At 38.8% G+C, this 18,445-nt stretch overlaps 1 protein-coding gene across 1 annotated transcript in view; it reads left to right on the top strand.

Annotated features, from left to right (window-relative positions):
- LOC140714540 (von Willebrand factor D and EGF domain-containing protein) overlaps window positions 1-18,445 on the top strand; it is a 308,836-nt gene that overhangs the window by 242,941 nt on the left and 47,450 nt on the right. Inside the window, exon 20 of the mRNA XM_073025817.1 lies at window positions 12,845-12,889. Within this exon, the coding sequence (XP_072881918.1) occupies window positions 12,845-12,889 (45 nt within the window). The remainder of the gene's footprint in view (window positions 1-12,844; window positions 12,890-18,445) is intronic.

Genomic DNA, 18,445 nt, shown 5'->3' with positions numbered 1-18,445 from the left:
CGAGGGCAAATTTCTTCACAGAGAGTGTTGAGAGTGTAGAAGAGCTGCCAGGATGTGAGTTTGATTTCAACATTTTAGAGAAATTTGGATAGGTACATCATTGGGAGGTGTATGGAGGGCTATGTTCTGGATGCAGATTGATGCACCTTGGCAGATTAATAGTTCAGCATGGATTAGATGTGCCAGAGGGCCTGTTTCTATGCTGTAGTATTTTATGATTCTATGACTAATCAGCCAGGAGAGATGACACATCCTTTTAATCCTCCTAAGTATGGCTGCCTGTACTGTTTGCAATAAATTAATGAATATTTGCATAATCTTATAATTTACATGGACTCCTCTAAAATCTATTTGTCTTGAAATGTCTTACCTTATTTAACAATGCCAACATCTGCAGAATGTAGCTGAGGTCAGTTTGTTTAAAATATTGACCACTTTGAACAGCTGCATAACATCAGTCAGTGGTACACCATAAGAGTTGAAAGACTTCACATATACAATACTGTCAAGACTGAGGGCTAGCATTTCAAACCACTGAGGTTCACAATATTTCAGCAATGGGAAATCTCCCATAACACTCCAGATTCATCTTAACCATCGTGCCAATTGTCCATTTTGAATAATTTTCTGAGATATGACTAATAGACTTTCAGTGTTAAAAGTGCAATGCTTCATTCAAATTGAAACAATTAAATATCCTTTTCATATTGTCATGCTTCTCTGCACAAGCAATCACTTTTCACAAATTCTCTCGGCTATTCCTGCCACTTTCGATCACCCACGTAAAGAGATGCTCTCAGAGTGTAAGCAACATGTAGCAAAGTTTTAATCTGAATCGTGCCACCTCACTCTAATCACTGCATGTATTCAGAAACCATTCCTTAGGGGTGTATGTGACATGCACTATAAGAACTGAACAAACAGAGTATGATCTGTGAGCAACACACACAAAATGCTGGAGGAATTCAGTGGGGCACGCAGTATCTATGGAAATGAATGAACAGTCAACGTTTTGGGACAAGACCCTTCATTAGGACTGGAAGTGAAGGGGGAAGAAGCTAGAATAGGAAGGGAGTAGATTATGCAAATATTCATTAATTTATTGCAAACAGTACAGGCAACTTAAAAAAGCTCTAAGAAGGGAAAAGATAAAGTATGAAGGTAAACTAGCCAATAGTATAAAATAGGATACTGAAAGTTTTTTTGGTTATATAAAGAGTAAACGGAGGTGACTTGATATTGAACCACTGTAAAATAATGCAGGTGAGGTAGCAAAGGGGAACAAATAAATGGCAAATGAACTTAATGGGTACTTTGCATCAGACTTCACTGTGGAACCTACTAGCGGTGTGCCAGAGGTCCATGAGTTCAGGGAGCAAAAGTGAGTGCCACTGTTATTACAAAGACAAAAGTGCTGAGGAAACTCAAAGGTCTTATGGTGGATAAGTCACCAGAGTCCTGAAAGAGGCTGCTGAAGAGATAGTGGACACATTGGTCATGATCTTTCAAGAATCATTTGATACTGGCATGGTTCTGGAGGAATGGAAAATTGTAAGTGTCACTCCACTCTTTAAGAAGAGAGGAAGACAAAAGAGAGCAAATTAGAGGCCAGTTATCCTAACTGCAGTGGTTGGGAGTGATGGAATCTATTATTAAGGATGAGGTTTCAGGTACTTGGAGACTCATCACAAAATAAGTCAAAGTCAGCATGGTTTCTGTAAAGGATCTTGGGGTCTGAGTACTTAAATGCCTCAGAGTTGCCATGCAAGTTAATAGTGTTGTTGAGAAGATATTGTGATGTGTTGGCTTTGCTTCTTGGGAGACTGAGTTCAAGAGCCACAACGTAAAACCTGGTCTGCAAAAACACCCTGGTGTGTTCAGTTCTGCTCAACTCTTTACAAATAGGATGTGGAAACTTTCAGGAAAGTGCAGAGGAGATTTTCCAGGATACTGCCTGGATTAGAGAACATGCCTTATGAGGAAGGGTTGAGTGAGCTAGAGCTTTTCTCCTTAGAGCAAAAGAGGATGAGAGCAGACTTGATAGATACAATGATAAAAGGCATTGATAGAATGGACAGACAGAATCTTTTCCCCAGGGTGGCGATGGGTAATACAAGAGGACATAGGTTTAAGGTAATTGGAAGCAATATAGGAGCAATGTTAGAGGTAGGATTTTTATAGAGTGACAAGTACATAGAATTCTCTGACAAAGGTGATGGTAGAGGAAGATATATCAGGGACATTTAAGAGACTTTGATTTTCCACACCAAATGATATTTCAGGGGATTAGATAGTAAATGCTACAATAATCTGTTGGCATCCTAAACTCTCCATCATTGTTTCAACTTCCTGACCTGAAGATGAGGGACACAAATACACAGGTTTCTGGCCCTCACACTTCTACTTGGGATGAACGCTCTGTGAAATCTGAGTAGGCCACCATTTATTGTAAAAATTTGTATGAAATGATGCAAGGATATGTCAATATTTCTGTAGAAGAGATACCGAATCTGACAACAGTTTTTGGTTGCTGAAGGGATAATGTGGGAGAGAAAGCTGCTGATCTCATTGTTTATGTGAAACTGTAGGCTCCTTATGGGTCACATCTGTTATGTTTTGTAACTCCAGAGGTTAAACAAAAGAAGAACATGAGAGCCTGGGAACACAGGTCTATGTCATTTACTTCAGTGAGGTGTTCAAATATGATGTGGTGGTGTAATGGTATATACCATTCGTGTAATATTACATAATGAATTTTATAAACCAACAAAAAATGCTTGATCAAACAATATATTTATGTTACTCAAATATTACTGAAATATAAAATACACTACGCTCCTGCTTGTTTAGCTGTAAACTCCAACCCAGTAATGAGGCCATCTCAACTCAAATATGTAACTTATTGCTCTCTAATCATCTATATATACAATACTGTGCAAAAGTCTTTTTCTGATGAGTGCCGTCGAATATACTTTGAACTTTGATGTGCTTGAGTTTTCCAATGCCATCCTTGAACACTGCTGTGGCATCATCCAGTACTTCTCTTAATTCACTTTCAGTTGACTCTATTGCAGGGCATGTGGCATACAGAAGGTGAACGGATCTCCAGTCAAGTTGTAGTTGTCTCAGCCAATCTTGGCCCCATAATGCTGGCTCTCCTGTTTTTACCACATATAAGCCCAGTTCAGCTTGCCGGTTGTTGTACTGCACTGTTACAAATACCATTCCCACAGGAGTTTTCTTTTCTTCAGTATAAGTTCTTAGTTGCATATCTTCAGGCTTCAGTTCAGTATCTTTGAAATGCTGTTCAAACTCATTTTGTGGAATGACTGATGCAGCTGAAGCTGTGTCTAATTCCATTTTAATTCTATTCACTTCCAATATATTACTTGTCTGTTGTTAGTATTCACATTGTAAATCTCAAGGTTATCCAGTCCTGTGCCATTCCTATCATTTTAAGATTTCTCATCAATAGCATACAGATTAGTGCTCTTTCTGAAACTAAAACATGACTTTTATCCTTTTCTCTTCCCTGTGCAATTAATTTTTTTCATCAACCTGACATGCACTTTTTATGTGTCCTAACTTCTTGCATTTTCTGCAAGTTTCAACTTTAATCCTGCATTGGTCTGGTGTATGTGAGTAATTGTATTCATGCTCACCTTCATTCCTGACTGTACTTCTGTCTGCTGTTTCCATTGAACCAGTGATTTCATCTGTTCTTTTAAATGTGAGTTGTGCCTCAGTTAGGATTCATTTTTTGAATGCTTTCTTGTAATATTCCAGAAATTAAATGATCTTTCAGTGCCTCATTAAACCCATCACTGAATTTACAATTCTCAGACAATTTCTTAAATTCAGCCATGTGAGCTGAAATAGACTCCCCTTCCTTTTGATTCTGCTTATGAAACCTGAAGTGTTCTGCAATCAACAATGGATTTGGTTCTAAATGTTCCTGCATTGCTTTCCACAAAATCAGCAAAGCTCGTTTCAACTGGTTGGAGTGGTTAAAGTTCTAAGCGAGCTACGTGCTCTTCCACCAATTGCACTCAGCGAAACTGGCACTCATTTAATATCAGCTATTTCAATTTCTTTAAAATATTGCTCAAATCATTCTATATACATCAACCAGTTATCTATTGTTCAATCAAATGTGTCTATCTTTCTGGTGTAGTCAGCCACTTATGCTTGCTTTTTAAAAAATTATTATTATCACCTGATACTCACAGGTTATGAACCCATGAATTTGGTCCATTTTATGTTTTTTTAACTCAATGATCTCTCAATGACATATGCCATTAATGTACATTTACATATAGCCTGTAATAAATTATGTAAACAACAAATGCTTTATCAAACAATATATTTACAATATTACTCAAGCATTACTGAAATATTAAAAATACTACAACATCTGTGTCCTGTGAAAGCAGCAGTCAGCTTATGAGTGGAATTTCAAAGATTTCAAAGGTACATTTAGTGCCAGAGAAATGTATACAATATACATCCTGAAATTCTTTTACTTTGCAATCATCCATGAATACAGAGGAGTGCCCCAAAGAATGAATGACAGTTAAATGTTAGAATCCAAAGCCCCCCCAGCTCCCCCTCCCATGTGTAAGCAGCAGCAAAGCAATGATCCCCCCTCCCCCACCAACAAAAAAGGCATTGGCACCCCCCGCCCCCCCACCGAGCACTCAAGCATGCAGCAAAGCATCAATAAAGACACAGACTTGCAGTACCCCAAAGACTACTTGTTAACCTGGTAATTCAACATACCACAGGCTCCCTCTCTCCCTAATAAGGGAAAAAGGGGTGTCTCTGTTTCACAGCGAGAGGGGAGACATAACAAACAACTCGCTGACTTACAATGTTACAAGTCCATTGTGTCGCTTTTTCTGAGCTCTGTGATCAAAGAACTCGGGACTCTGGGCACACAGCCAGAGATCTTCCGACTCCCACAACACACTGATTTCCTGCAGAGGCACTGACCTTAAGTCCGCCCATCTCCAGAGCCATAAAGTCCCGAAAATCTGAAGGTGAGCTAAAATTCTAGGCTGCGACCTTGAGATATCAAATAATGGCTAGTCGTGAGACTCGAGCAGACCCGAAGTCAGCGTGTAAGTCCCGGTCAGGGTCTTCAAAAGAACCCTGAAAGGGAAAATAGAGATATTAAAGATGGAAATAGAGCTGTTTCTGAAGATGCAAGCAAAGGAGTCGCCGTTAGGCACCATTTTTTTCCTAAGCTCCACCCAAATTTTTCTCCTCACAAGTAACATCCGTCTGTTCATTGAGGACATCAATATTCTTGGTGGCACATTACTGTTTCTTCAGAGCTTCAAGTCTGTCAGTGAGCAGGCCACTTGTTGGACTGTGGTGAGACTGCATAGGGGGAGCAAGTATTCATGTGGCTTCCATATGTGCTTCAACAGTAGCTATGCCCCAGACGGGGAGGCACAAAGCAGGAGGCATTGTGGACTTTGGAGGAAGCTGGGAGGAATTACACCAGTTCTCAATGAAGATTCATTTGTTGAAATTGTGAGGAATGTAGAGTTCCTGGATCAACATCTTGGAGGGTCTATCCTGAGCCAAAGATATTGACGTAATCACATGGAAGCCATGCTAACATTTCCCCTTCTTAGAGAGTTTGAGAAGATTTTGTATATCATCATGGATTTTTATATATTTACTGTATGGAGTTATACAATGGAAAGCAATCTGACTGATTGCATCATATCGTGATGAAGTCCATAGCTTTTATGTTGATATATGAAGATAAACCTCTGTATTCATTTTGCATGTGCTCTGTGCTACTAGTTTGGTAACTTATATTCTATGCCACATATGCACAATGTCTGCCTGACTTCATTTTTATTTTTGTTTATGTAACAGAAGGTTCAATGTAGAAAACATCACTTAAGTTAACATTTTCATTCATAACCCTGCTTTATCTCAGATGAAAATTTGTAACAGCTGGAAAATAGAAGCTACCAAGTTTGCTGAGATTCTCTGCAGTTAATATTACTTGAAGGCACATTAAATCATACCTGTGGCAGTGTAATCTGTTTTAAATTAACTACTGGTACTAGTGGTCTAATGCTGGCATGCATTTTACAGAAAAAAACACTTGAATAATTTTATGAGATGTTGGAAAGATAAAAATATTCCAATATTTAAATGTTTTGAATATGATATCGATTTTGCGTTTGAGTAAGTTTTCCTCAAAAACTAGAAATTGTAACTAGAAATGGTATCCAGCACTATGAGGGTTGAACTAACATATTGCCAACTAACTTCAATATGGGATTGTATTATCATGGTCTAGTGGGACCCATTGTATACCTGTAGGCTTCTGAGACCTGGATAGCTACAGCAGGCACCAGATAGACATCACAGCAATATCTCTGTAACATCCTCTAAATTCATTGGAAGAGTAAACAAATCAACAAAATCAGCATCAGCATCCTCTGCCAGGCCAACATCTCCAACATTGGGATCTTCATCATACACGTTCAGCTCTTTTGGGCAGACCATGTCACATCACACCAGACTCCTGAAACAGGCATTCTACTTCCAACTCTGTCACAGAAAGACATTGCTAGGTTTATAGAAGAAAAGATTTAAGGATGGTCTCAAGGCCTTAGAAGAGTGAAGCACAGAAACAGGCCCTTTGGCCCACAATGCTGCACTAAACCAATTAAATTAGTAATCAAATGGACAACTAAACTGATCCCCTGTTCATGCACAATTTCAATATCCTTCCATTTTCATCCCATTCATGTGTTTACTTACACATCTCTAATGTATCTGCCTCTACCACCACACCAGGCAACACGTTTCAGGCACGCCCCTCTCGCTGTGTAAAAAAAACACCTGCTCTCACACACCTACAAGTACCTGAGGATGCAGCTGGATGACAGATGGGAGTGGAGTTGTGTACAAGCCCAGAGTCGCCTCTACTTCCTGAGGAGACTGAGGTCCTTTGGAGTATGCAGGCCTTTCCTTCATAGGTTCTACCAAGTCTGTTGCCACCAGTAAAATTTTCTATCTGGTGGTGTGCTGGGACAATGGCATCAACACGGGTGGTGCCAACAGACTCAAACTGATTAGAAAGGCTGGCTCTGTCATCGGAGTCAAACTGGACGTACTGGAGCCTATGGTAGAACAAAGGACCCTACGGAAAATCCTGGCAATTGTGAACACTCTCACCCCCTGTATGCCACCTTTGCCGAACAGAGGAGCACTTTCAGTATTGGACTAAGACAACCGTGCTGCTCCAAAGAGCGCTATATGAGGTAATTCTTACCCTTAGGCTCTATAATGAGTCAATCTATAGCTGGGGAAGTGATGACTCCCTCCTGTTAGATTGTTTGAGGTAACTTATTTCTCATTCTTTCTTACTTCTCTTCCCAAATTTATATATCTGTGCACTTGTAATGCTACCGTGACATTGTGATTTCCTTTGGGATCAATAAAGTATCTATCAATCTATCTTTAAAATTCCCCCCTCAATTTCAAGTTTATTGTCATCTGACTGTACATATATACAACCAAATGAAACAAAGTTCCTCTGGACCATGGTGCACCTACACAACATATATCACATACAGCTCTTAAACCAAAATAATATACTTTAAATAAGTTAATAAAAGGTAAATCAAAATGCATGTTGTAAAGCACAGCACAGGTAAACAATAAACAGCTTACTGTCTCCTGGTAAGACCTCATTGATAGCTGGTTACTCATTAGTCTCACAGCCTGAGGGAAGAAGCTGTTACCAGGCTGGCAGTCCTAGTCCTGATGCTTCTGTACCTCCTTCCTGATGGTAGTGAGTCAAATAGATTGTGGGATGGGTGGAAGGGATCCTCAATAATACTTCGGGTCCTTCATCTGCCACACTCCCTGTAAATGCCACAAATAGAGGGGAAGGGGACCCCAGTGATCCTCTTGGTGGTTTTTACTGTCCTCTGTAGGGTCTTGTAGTTCAATGCCTTGCAGCTTCTGTACAACACAATGATGCAGTCAGACAGGACACTCTCGATGGTGCTCCTGGAAAAGTGTTAGAATGGGGACAGGAAGCTTTGCGTACCTCAATCTTCTCATAATGTATAAACACTGCTGTGCCTTCTTGACTACTGAGGAGGTACTGTGAGTCCAGGTTAGATTGTCCGTTATGTGCACACCAAGGAACTTTGTGCTCTTCCCTCCTCTCCATGGGAGAACCATTGATGTTCAATTAATAACCTGCCACCTTAAATGCATGCCCTTTGTATCAGGTTTTCCAACCTGGGGAAAAGATACTCCCTGTCCATCTATGCCTCCCATAATCTTGTACATCTCTATCAGATCTTCCCTCTGATATTTGTCTGGGTTAAACTCCATCTGCCATTTCCCTGCCCATATCTACAACGGCTCCACATCCCACTGTATCCTTTGCCAGTCATCTACACTATCCACAACACCACCAATCCTGGCATCATCTGCGAACTGACTAACCCGCCCCAACATCTACACTTTCATCCAGGTCATTTATAGACATCACAAACAGCAGAGGTCCCAGTACAGAACAACATCAATCACAGAACTCCAGCTAGAATAAGGCCTTTCAACCAGGGCCCCCTGTCTTCTATGAGCAAGCCTTGTTAAAAAAAAATACAACATCCCCTGACACATGATGGCGTAGATGGTGCAAGAACATTTAGAGCATTTAGAACACTGAGAGCTTCCAGCCCATGCACTGAGAGTATACAGAAGCCCAGAATAAATGGTGAAAGAACAACCATGCCATGTGTTCTAGATTTCATCATTGCTCTCATCAGATACTACAGAACCCAGAGACAGTGGGGAATCAAGGTTATATGTTGAGTAATCAAAATAGGTTATCTACGCGCTTTACAAATAGAGCCAGCTTTCACATATTACAGTATAGAATGACCAAGACACTAAACATAAGGTGTTTGAATTATACAACTTACATTTAAAAAAATCAACTTTCACTTATGTAGTATGTTTTGTTGCCCAAGATATTTTATGGGAGTATAATAATGCAAGTCATGTTAAAAAAACAAGTTCTTCATCAGAAAGTTTGGCTTAAGGAGCATTTTAAAGATAGAGCAGAGAAGTTTAGGAAGGAAATACCATATCAGAGACCCTCTGTGGCTGAAAACACTGTTACATTGATAGAACAAGTAGACAGGGATGAGTAGTTGGTCAACACTGATATAATGTTGCATTTTAAGTCTGGAGGACATCACAAAAATAGAGAAGGGTGGAGTGGAGATGCCTTTTCAGAGGCGCAACCACATTTTCTGTTCTTAACCATTACAGTTGCTTACACTGTTGAAAAGTGGAGGCATTATTGTCTGGGAGATGGGAATTTTTTACAGGATGAGCAAAATTATTTGTGATAAAAGAAGGTAATGACAATGAACACAGAACTACAGAACTTGTGAGTTATAAGATTCTCTCTCTTTACTGGTACCCAAGGGTGTGACAATTAATTGGTATACTCTCAAAAACACTTGTAGTACGTTATGTATGCATGAATAGTTGTTATAAGTGTAAGAGCTGATTTTCCTGAAATCCATCTCAACTCATATACTCTTCCTAACTTCATATAATCAATTTGTCTTCATAATTCATCTTCAATTCATTTTTCAATACTAATAAATATATAAAATTATTTTATATTACAAGTTAGAAAATTTAATCAAGGTAAAAATTGGGTATATTTTGATCACAAGGCATTCTCATGACATGGTTCTGTATACAAGCCACAGCTATTTCTCCAAGCTTTGTTAGATAAATCAACAACATGTGGTCAAGAAGCAATCCCTTTCCATCTGTGCAACTGCAAATGGTTAATAATAGATTGCTAATGAAAAACAGCTGCACTGGCATTTCATAGTCCTGGTTCATATACTCTATGCTTTCATTTAGATTACAGTAACCATTACTAGATAAATGCGATTTTGGAATCCCTCCTGACTGAACCTTGGTTTATATTGGTCATTAGTTCCTGGCATCAGACCAAATTTTATTAAAAGCTACATGACCATTTTTAATTCAGCATGAGTTGCACATGATTCACTTCACTTATTGCAAAATTATTTCCTCTATTGCAAGCTGACATACTTTGACCATTTTCTGAAAAGTGTTATAAACAGTTTGAGATTCTGAACCCTGTATTTTTGATTTAAAACAAAGCTCATAAAACTGTTGGTTTTTCACAGCTACTACATTAGTCTTAAGTCATTTGACAAAATGACAGGGAAGGTTGAGCAAGATTCTGCTGTAGGTACATATGTGTATGGGCTTTCAATGTTACTTGATAGAATATTACAAAGCTAATCAATTTGGAGAGTAGACCATGGTTAGTTGGGCCAATTGTCCTGTTTCCTTACTGTATAAGTCTGTGACTCAGTGAGTTCAAAGTTCAAAGTACATTTATTATCATGGTATATATACATTATACAATTTTGAGATTTATCTCCTTACAGGCAGCCACAAAACAAAGAAACTTCAAAAGAACCCATTAAATCTTAAAAAAAAAGGACTGTCAACCACCCAATGTGCAGAGAGAGGAAAAAAACACAAAACGTGCAAGCAATAGAAGCATTAAAGGGATAACAGTATGTTGGATACATGGTTTAAAGAATAGGAGAGGGGCTGACCTTTGCTTAACACTCATACCACTGAGTACAAAAAGCAAAATGTGCAAGCTTTGGCAAAGATCAAAAAGACATAATAAGACTGGTAAAATGACAGATATAATTTATTCAGATAGCTGACAACTGTTGCATGTTGAAAGAGGAAACATGAAGGGTCAGTATTATCATTTTAAAGGAGGTGAAGTAGCAGAGGAACCTCGTAAGTCAGGAAAGTACAAGACATTTTGTCAGAACAGTCATAGAGGGAAAGGGATTGGGATACTTTGTAAATAGTAGTTTTGAATACATAGACAAAGAAAACTTTATAAATGAATGGCAAGAAAACCGCTCCTTTGGAAGTTTTCCTGGTATTGAAGAATGAGAATTGGTGGCTTTGAGAATGATATTGAGGATAAGAATTAAATTATCGGAGTTTTCCAGAACTTAGAATTATTCTTTTAATGAGAAGGAAAAGTTATTGAGATTCCTAAAAATTGTTAAAAATTTTTGTACAACTATAGGAAGAAAATAATTGGTAAAAGAATTACAGCTGAAATGCAAAGGGATTTTTTTTACCTGGGAGAGTATTGAGGTAAACAAAATGAAAAATGCTAAATATAGATGAGATTTTCAACTACAGATAGGAGGAAGACAGATGTTATAACAGAGATGGAAATAAGCAACTTGTGTGCCAAAGTGGATTAAAGTCCTATGTTCAGTTCGCTGTTGAACAGAATGCTGATGCTATATTGAACTGGCACGGCTTGAGTCAGGGAAAGCACCATAGCTGGTGGTAACACATGAAGGGTATAGTCAAGAGTCTGAATATGATAGCTTCAAACCTTTACCTTTATTTAGCCTTTATCTTTATTTAGATCACACATGAACATGCATTTTAGCAGCATGGAAAGGTAGTGGCAATAGGTCTACGATTAATGTGCTTCTGAAAACCAGTCTTTTCATTTCAACAAGCGGTTGTGGGTGAGGACAGAGTTATATACATTGACATTATTAGATATGGTATGGATGTGATTTCCCATGTAAGAAAGAAGCCAATTTACAGAAGCAGCATCATGAATTTGAAATCAGAGCAGAGGCGTTTGACGAGTATCATGAGATCAGGCAGGCCTGAAGATACTAAAAAAATTATGAAGGGCAATGTGAATATGCTATAATATAAACTAGTTACAGACAATTTCATTTGAGGTTAGCTTGCATTTGTGGAATAGCATTTCAATGGAGTCAGAGGGTTGCAGTGAAGGTGTGTTCAGGTTTAGAAACCAAAGGTGCAACAAAGGTGTTGGAAGAGGAAAAAGGAGTGATACCCACCAAAGACAAGCATCAAGGAAGGAATTTTTGAAGATCACGACCATAAATGTGTGATCTCTTAGAAAAATTAAGCATTTAGACATCAGTTATGTCAAGCTATAGAATTGAATTGATTTTAGTGGGAGTGGGGAATAAAGATGATAACGATGGAGTAGTAGGGAAAATAATCACATTCAGAGTCACGGATGGGCTGTTGAGCAAGCTGAATTGATGGTCAAGAAAAAAGAGTAGGGGATTCCTTGTTTGCCTATCACTCAGTGTGATCTTAGAGCAGTGTGTATTCGACAAATGAAGGTCGGTAGAGAGTGATCTGATAAACCAGATCCGTTGTTTGATCATTAAGCCAGATGTGCGCTCCGCTTCCTTAACTGTCAACTTGCACATGAGCAACTGTAGATTGGTATCATTCAAGGAACAGCAAATGGAAAGGAACTGAAGAGGATGAGAGATAGTAAAAGTCATGACAATTTTAACTAGTATGATATTGTTGTTGAACACTCAATAGCTTTCATTGTAGGGAACTACTGTTTTCTAGATTATATGTTCCATTATTGTCTCAATAGACAGATGCTAGTTAAAATGCTAAAGGAAGTTTGTAATGCTGGGTGAAAAGGTCTTTCCATTCAAAAGTAACAAATAGAAGCTTGTTTGTACTGTATGTTTTCTGGCTTGGTTACTAACGCATGTCCACTTAATGAGCTGTTCTTAATTCTGAGTCAGCCTTCTGTGTTTATATATATATATAGGTTTAACCACTGTTCCACAGAGCACAATTACTTGTGCAAATAAACCCTGCTTCCCAGGAGTTCAGTGTTTTGATCGAAAACCACCTCATGTTGGCTTTCTATGTGTCCGTTGTCCTGCAGGATTCTTTGGCACAGGGAAGACATGCATGAAGATTCCTCAATTTGGTGAGTTATATTTTAGCACCGAAAAAGCATGAAACCATGAGTGCAGAGTAAGTGCGGGCCAGTACGCTTAACAAGATACTGTTTTTATAATCGATTTAGTTCTGCATGTGCTATAACTAATTTATTTGGTTTTCCTCATCCTAAACCATTGTTACTTTGTTTTTTTTTAATAAGACAATAAGAAGATGTTTTAAGTTTACCTGATCAACCTGAAACATTAACTCTTATTTTAATCTCTCTCAAGATGCCACATGACCTGCTGAGTGTGCTGAATCTAGAATTCATTGCCACAACTGGCTGTGGAGGCCAAGTCATTGGGTACATTTAAAACAAAGTCTAACAGGCTCTTGATTAGTAAGATTGTCAAAAGTTACAGGGAGAAGGCAGGAGAATGGGATTGAGAAGGATAATAAAGCAACCATGATGGAATGGCAGAGCAGATTTAATGGGCCGAATAGCATAATTCTGCTTCAGATCTATTTCAGCATTTTCACTTTTTTTAATCAAACTTCCAATATATACAATGTTTTCCTTTCTAACCAGTAATATGTTATTTATTTAATGCATCAGATTATCATAATCAAAAATCTGAGTATATTTTGAATAGGCTAGATTTCACTGCAGTGGAACTCTCCAAAAGTAATTAGCTATCAAAGGTCCTATTTTTTTAGGTTAAATCAGGATCTGGTCTGATCCAACATCTAAACCCAAAGCTGTATTTCATTGTTACCGGATGAAAAGAGTCAACTCCCACTGTCCTTTAAAGGAAATCTGGGAACTGTCATTAAGTGGCTGTCTTGTCAGTAATACCCAAAACCTTCAGTTAAAAATAGTTAAGAATTAATGTAGATTAAATGATACATAGAAAGATATCCAGACTTTAGGAGATCTAGGCCTCATATGGAGCCAGTGATCATTAATGGAGAATGTGTGGAGCAGGTTAAGACCTACAAGTATCTGGGAGTACAGTTGGACGAGAAGCTAGACTGGACTGCCAACACAGATGCCTTGTGCAGGAAGGCACAGAGTCGACTGTACTTCCTTAGAAGGTTGGCGTCATTCAATGTCTGCAGTGAGATGCTGATGATGTTCTATAGGTCAGTTGTTGAGAGCGCCCTCTTCTTTGTGGTGGCGTGTTGGGGAGGAAGCATTAAGAAGAAGGACGCCTCACGTCTTAATAAGCTGATAAGGAAGGCGGGCTCTGTCGTGGGCAAAGTACTGGAGAGTTTAACATCGGTAGCTGAGCGAAGGGCGCTGAGTAGGCTACGGTCAATTATGGAAAACCCTGAACATCCTCTACATAGCACCATCCAGAGACAGAGAAGCAGTTTCAGCGACAGGTTACTGTCGATGCAGTGCTCCTCAGACAGGATGAAGAGGTCAATACTCCCCAATGCCATTAGGCTTTACAATTCAACTGCCAGGACTTAAGAACTTTTTTTTTTTTAAAGCTATTATTAATGCTTTTTGAGTTAGTGATTTAGATGCATATCATATTATTACTGAGTTAAGTATTGTATGTAAGGAGTTTTTGCTACAACAAGTGTATGGGACATTGGAAAAAATGTTGAATTTCCCCATGGGGATGAATAAAGTATCTATCTATCTATCTATCTATCAGAGTCTGAACAAGCCAGATTCATAAATCCATAATGCAGATAAAGCAATTAATAATGCTACTTTATAACGTAGGCATTTTGAATGAAAGTGCTATTGTACAGTCATGACCCTGAAAATCAATGGACCCATTGAAAATATTTCATAATAAATTGTTTCCAGGTGCTTCCCATCTGCATTTTGAATTCACACTGTGGTAAACTGATCTATTTTTCTTTATTTCTGTACGCTACATATTCCTCTTTTCCCCCCATTGTTTTCAATAAAATTTATTGTCATGCAATGATTTACATTAAAATTAACTTTGAATGATCTGATGATGAAAAAGGCTGCTTGTGTTTTTAGTTATTCTAAACTGAGTTCTCTCCAATTAAACACTATTGGGTTAAATAACTGTTTTAGTCGAAAATGAGAATGTTCTTAAATAATTGTGGGTGTTGCACTTGAATTTCTGAATTCAACTCCTTAATCAAATTCTGGGCTGAATTGTATTCCTTCTGGTTGTGTCCCAGCACCTATCACATTTCTGGAGCCACCCCTTTCCTTCCTATTTCTCGATGTCATGTTTATAGTTCAAGAAATAGCCCTTACTATCTGGATGTTGATTTTGAAGTCTGTTTTTTTCCCCTCATTCTTTGCATCCACTTGATTAATATTGATCTTATATATTTAAACATATCTGAGGTGTCTGCTTAGGGATAGGGTCAATTATTTCAAAGAAACTAACAATCTTTGACAAAATATAAGTGGCACAAATGCTACAGATCTTTTTAATGAAAACTCTAGGGTTTAAGATTTTTTTCTCTTTGATGTAAAATAGAAGAGACTTTGTTCAATACATTGAAATGAAATTGCAAAACATACCATTGAAATTATAATTTCATGAGCTGTAATAATTAATAACACAGCCCTACATAGCGCACTGAAAATAATCCTTCAAGCTTTGATTTGTGTGTGATATGTTCTGTTTTATTTTATGGAAATTAGCTGAACTTTAAGCAGATTTGAAAGTTCTAGTAACCTCTGTCTCACTGACTTCTGGTAGATGATGGCCTCCATGTATGTGAAAGTGGCAACAAATCTACTCATAAGTCAGTCAAAGTGAAGGGGATTAATTGGAGGCAAGATAAAACATAACTATTACCATAAAATATCAGCAAAATGTTACATGAACCAGTGTATTAACATCATGATCAAAACGTACTAATGGCACCAAAGTTAATTCACAGGCAGGGTAATGGGTAAATGACATGAAGGAAAACAGAGCATCAGACCTTGTCTCAGTTCTTTAGTACTCTGAAAAGCCAAGTCATACAAAGCATTAGAGCAATGTTGGACAATTAAAGAGGTGGAAGTACTGGTGCTTTTAAGAAATTTAAAAGTGGATAAATCTCTGGGTCCTGACAGGATATTCCCCAGGACCTTGAGGGAAGTTTGTGTAGAGATAGCAGGAGCTCTGACGGAGATCTTTCAGATGTCATTAGAAACGGGGATTGTGCCGGAGGATTGGCGTATTGCTCATGTGGTTCCATTGTTTAAAAAGGGTTCTAGAAGTAAGCCTGGCAATTATAGACCTGTCAGTTTGACATCAGTGGTGGGTAAATTAATGGAAAGTATTCTTAGAGATAGTATTTATAATTATCTGGATAGACAGGATCTGATTAGGAGTAGCCAGCATGGATTTGTGCGTGGAAGGTCATGTTTGACAAACCTTATTGAATTTTTTGAAGAAGTTACGAGGAATGTTGACGAGGGTAAGGCAGTGAATGTAGTCTATATGGACTTCAGCAAGGCCTTTGACAAAGTTCCACATGGAAGGTTAGTTAAGAAGGTTCAGTCGTTGGGTATTAATGCTGGAGTAATAAAATGGATTCAACAGTGGCTAGATGGGAGATGCCAGAGAGTAGTGGTGGATAATTGTTTATCGGGATGGAGGCCAGTGACTAGCGGGGTGCCTCAGGGATCTGTTTTGGGCCCAATGTTGTTTGTAATATACATAAATGAACTGGATGATGGGGTGGTAAATTGGACTAGTAAGTATGCCGATGATACTAAGGTAGGAGGTGTTGTGGATAATGAGGTGGGTTTTCAAAGCTTGCAGGGAAATTTATGCCGCTTAGAAGAATGGGCTGAACGTTGGCAGATGGAGTTTAATGCTGAGAAGTGTGAGGTTCTACATTTTGGCAGGAATAATCCAAATAGAACATACAGGGTAAATGGTAGGGCATTGAGGAATGCAGTGGAACAGAGAGATCTAGGAATAACAGTGCATAGTTCCCTGAAGGTGGAGTCTCATGTAGATAGGGTGGTGAAGAAGGCTTTTGGAACGCTGTCCTTTATAAATCGGAGCATTGAGTACAGAAGTTGGGATGTAATGTTAAAATTGTACAAGGCATTGGTAAGGCCAAATTTGGAATATTGTGTACAGTTCTGGTCACCGAATTATAGGAAAGATATCAATAAATTAGAGAGAGTGCAGAGACGATTTACTAGGATGTTACCTGGGTTTCAGCACTTAAGTTACAGAGAAAGGTTGAACAAGTTAGGTCTTTATTCATTGGAGCGTAGAAGGTTGAGGGGGGATTTGATCGAGGTATTTAAAATTTTGAGAGGGATAAATAGATTGATGCAACTCAAACTACCTGCGTCTCAATATCACCAAGACCAAGGAGATGCTGGTGGACTTTAGGAGATCTAGGCCTCATATGGAGCCAGTGATCATTAATGGAGAATGTGTGGAGCAGGTTAAGACCTACAAGTATCTGGGAGTACAGTTAGACGAGAAGCTAGACTGGACTGCCAACACAGATGCCTTGTGCAGGAAGGCACAGAGTCGACTGTACTTCCTTAGAAGGTTGGCGTCATTCAATGTCTGTAGTGAGATGCTGAAGATGTTCTATAGGTCAGTTGTGGAGAGCGCCCTCTTCTTTGTGGTGGCGTGTTGGGGAGGAAGCATTAAGAAGAGGGACGCCTCACGTCTTAATAAGCTGGTAAGGAAGGCGGGCTCTGTCGTGGGCAAAGTACTGGAGAGTTTAACATCGGTAGCTGAGCGAAGGGCGCTGAGTAGGCTACGGTCAATTATGGAAAACTCTGAACATCCTCTACATAGCACCATCCAGAGACAGAGAAGCAGTTTCAGTGACAGGTTACTATCGATGCAATGCTCCTCAGACAGGATGAAGAGGTCAATACTCCCCAATGCCATTAGGCTTTACAATTCAACCGCCAGGACTTAAGAACTTTTTAAAAGCTATTATTAATGCTTTTTGAGATAGTGATTTAGATGCATATCATATTTTTTACTGAGTTAAGTATTGTATGTAGTTAGTTTTGCTACAACAAGTGTATGGGACATTGGAAAAAAAGTTGAATTTCCCCATGGGGATGAATAAAGTATCTATCTATCTATCTATCTATCTAGAGTTGACGTGAATAGGCTGTTTCCATTGAGAGTAGGGGAGATTCAAATGAGAGGACATGATTTGAGAGTTAGGGGGCAAAAGTTTAAGGGAAACACGAGGGGGTATTTCTTTACTCAGAGAGTGATAGCTGTGTGGAATGAGCTTCCTGTAGAAGTAGTAGAGGCCAGTTCAATTGTGTCATTTAAGGTAAAATTGGATAGGTATATGGACAGGAAAGGAGTGGAGGGTTATGGGCTGAGTGCGGGTGGGTGGGACTAGGTGAGATTAAGAGTTCGGCACGGACTAGGAGGGCCGGAATGGCCTGTTTCCGTGCTGTGATTGTTATATGGTTATATGGTTGGAGTTGATAATGTAGCATGAAAGAACTCACTACATGTGAAGCAGCGATGATTGATTAATAGCTGTATTGAGTGATAGCATTTTCCCCGGAGTATGATTGCCTTGTCAATCTAACCTAGTTACAGTATCGCTATAGGAAATAGAAAAGGATCTTATGCAGGTAATCTATACGTAACTG

The sequence above is a fragment of the Hemitrygon akajei genome, chromosome 2, assembly GCF_048418815.1.
Source record: "Hemitrygon akajei chromosome 2, sHemAka1.3, whole genome shotgun sequence".
In the NCBI taxonomy this organism is placed as follows: domain Eukaryota; kingdom Metazoa; phylum Chordata; class Chondrichthyes; order Myliobatiformes; family Dasyatidae; genus Hemitrygon; species Hemitrygon akajei.
The sequence above is the reverse complement of the archived record's forward strand: the minus strand, read 5'-3'. Positions and strand labels throughout refer to the sequence as shown.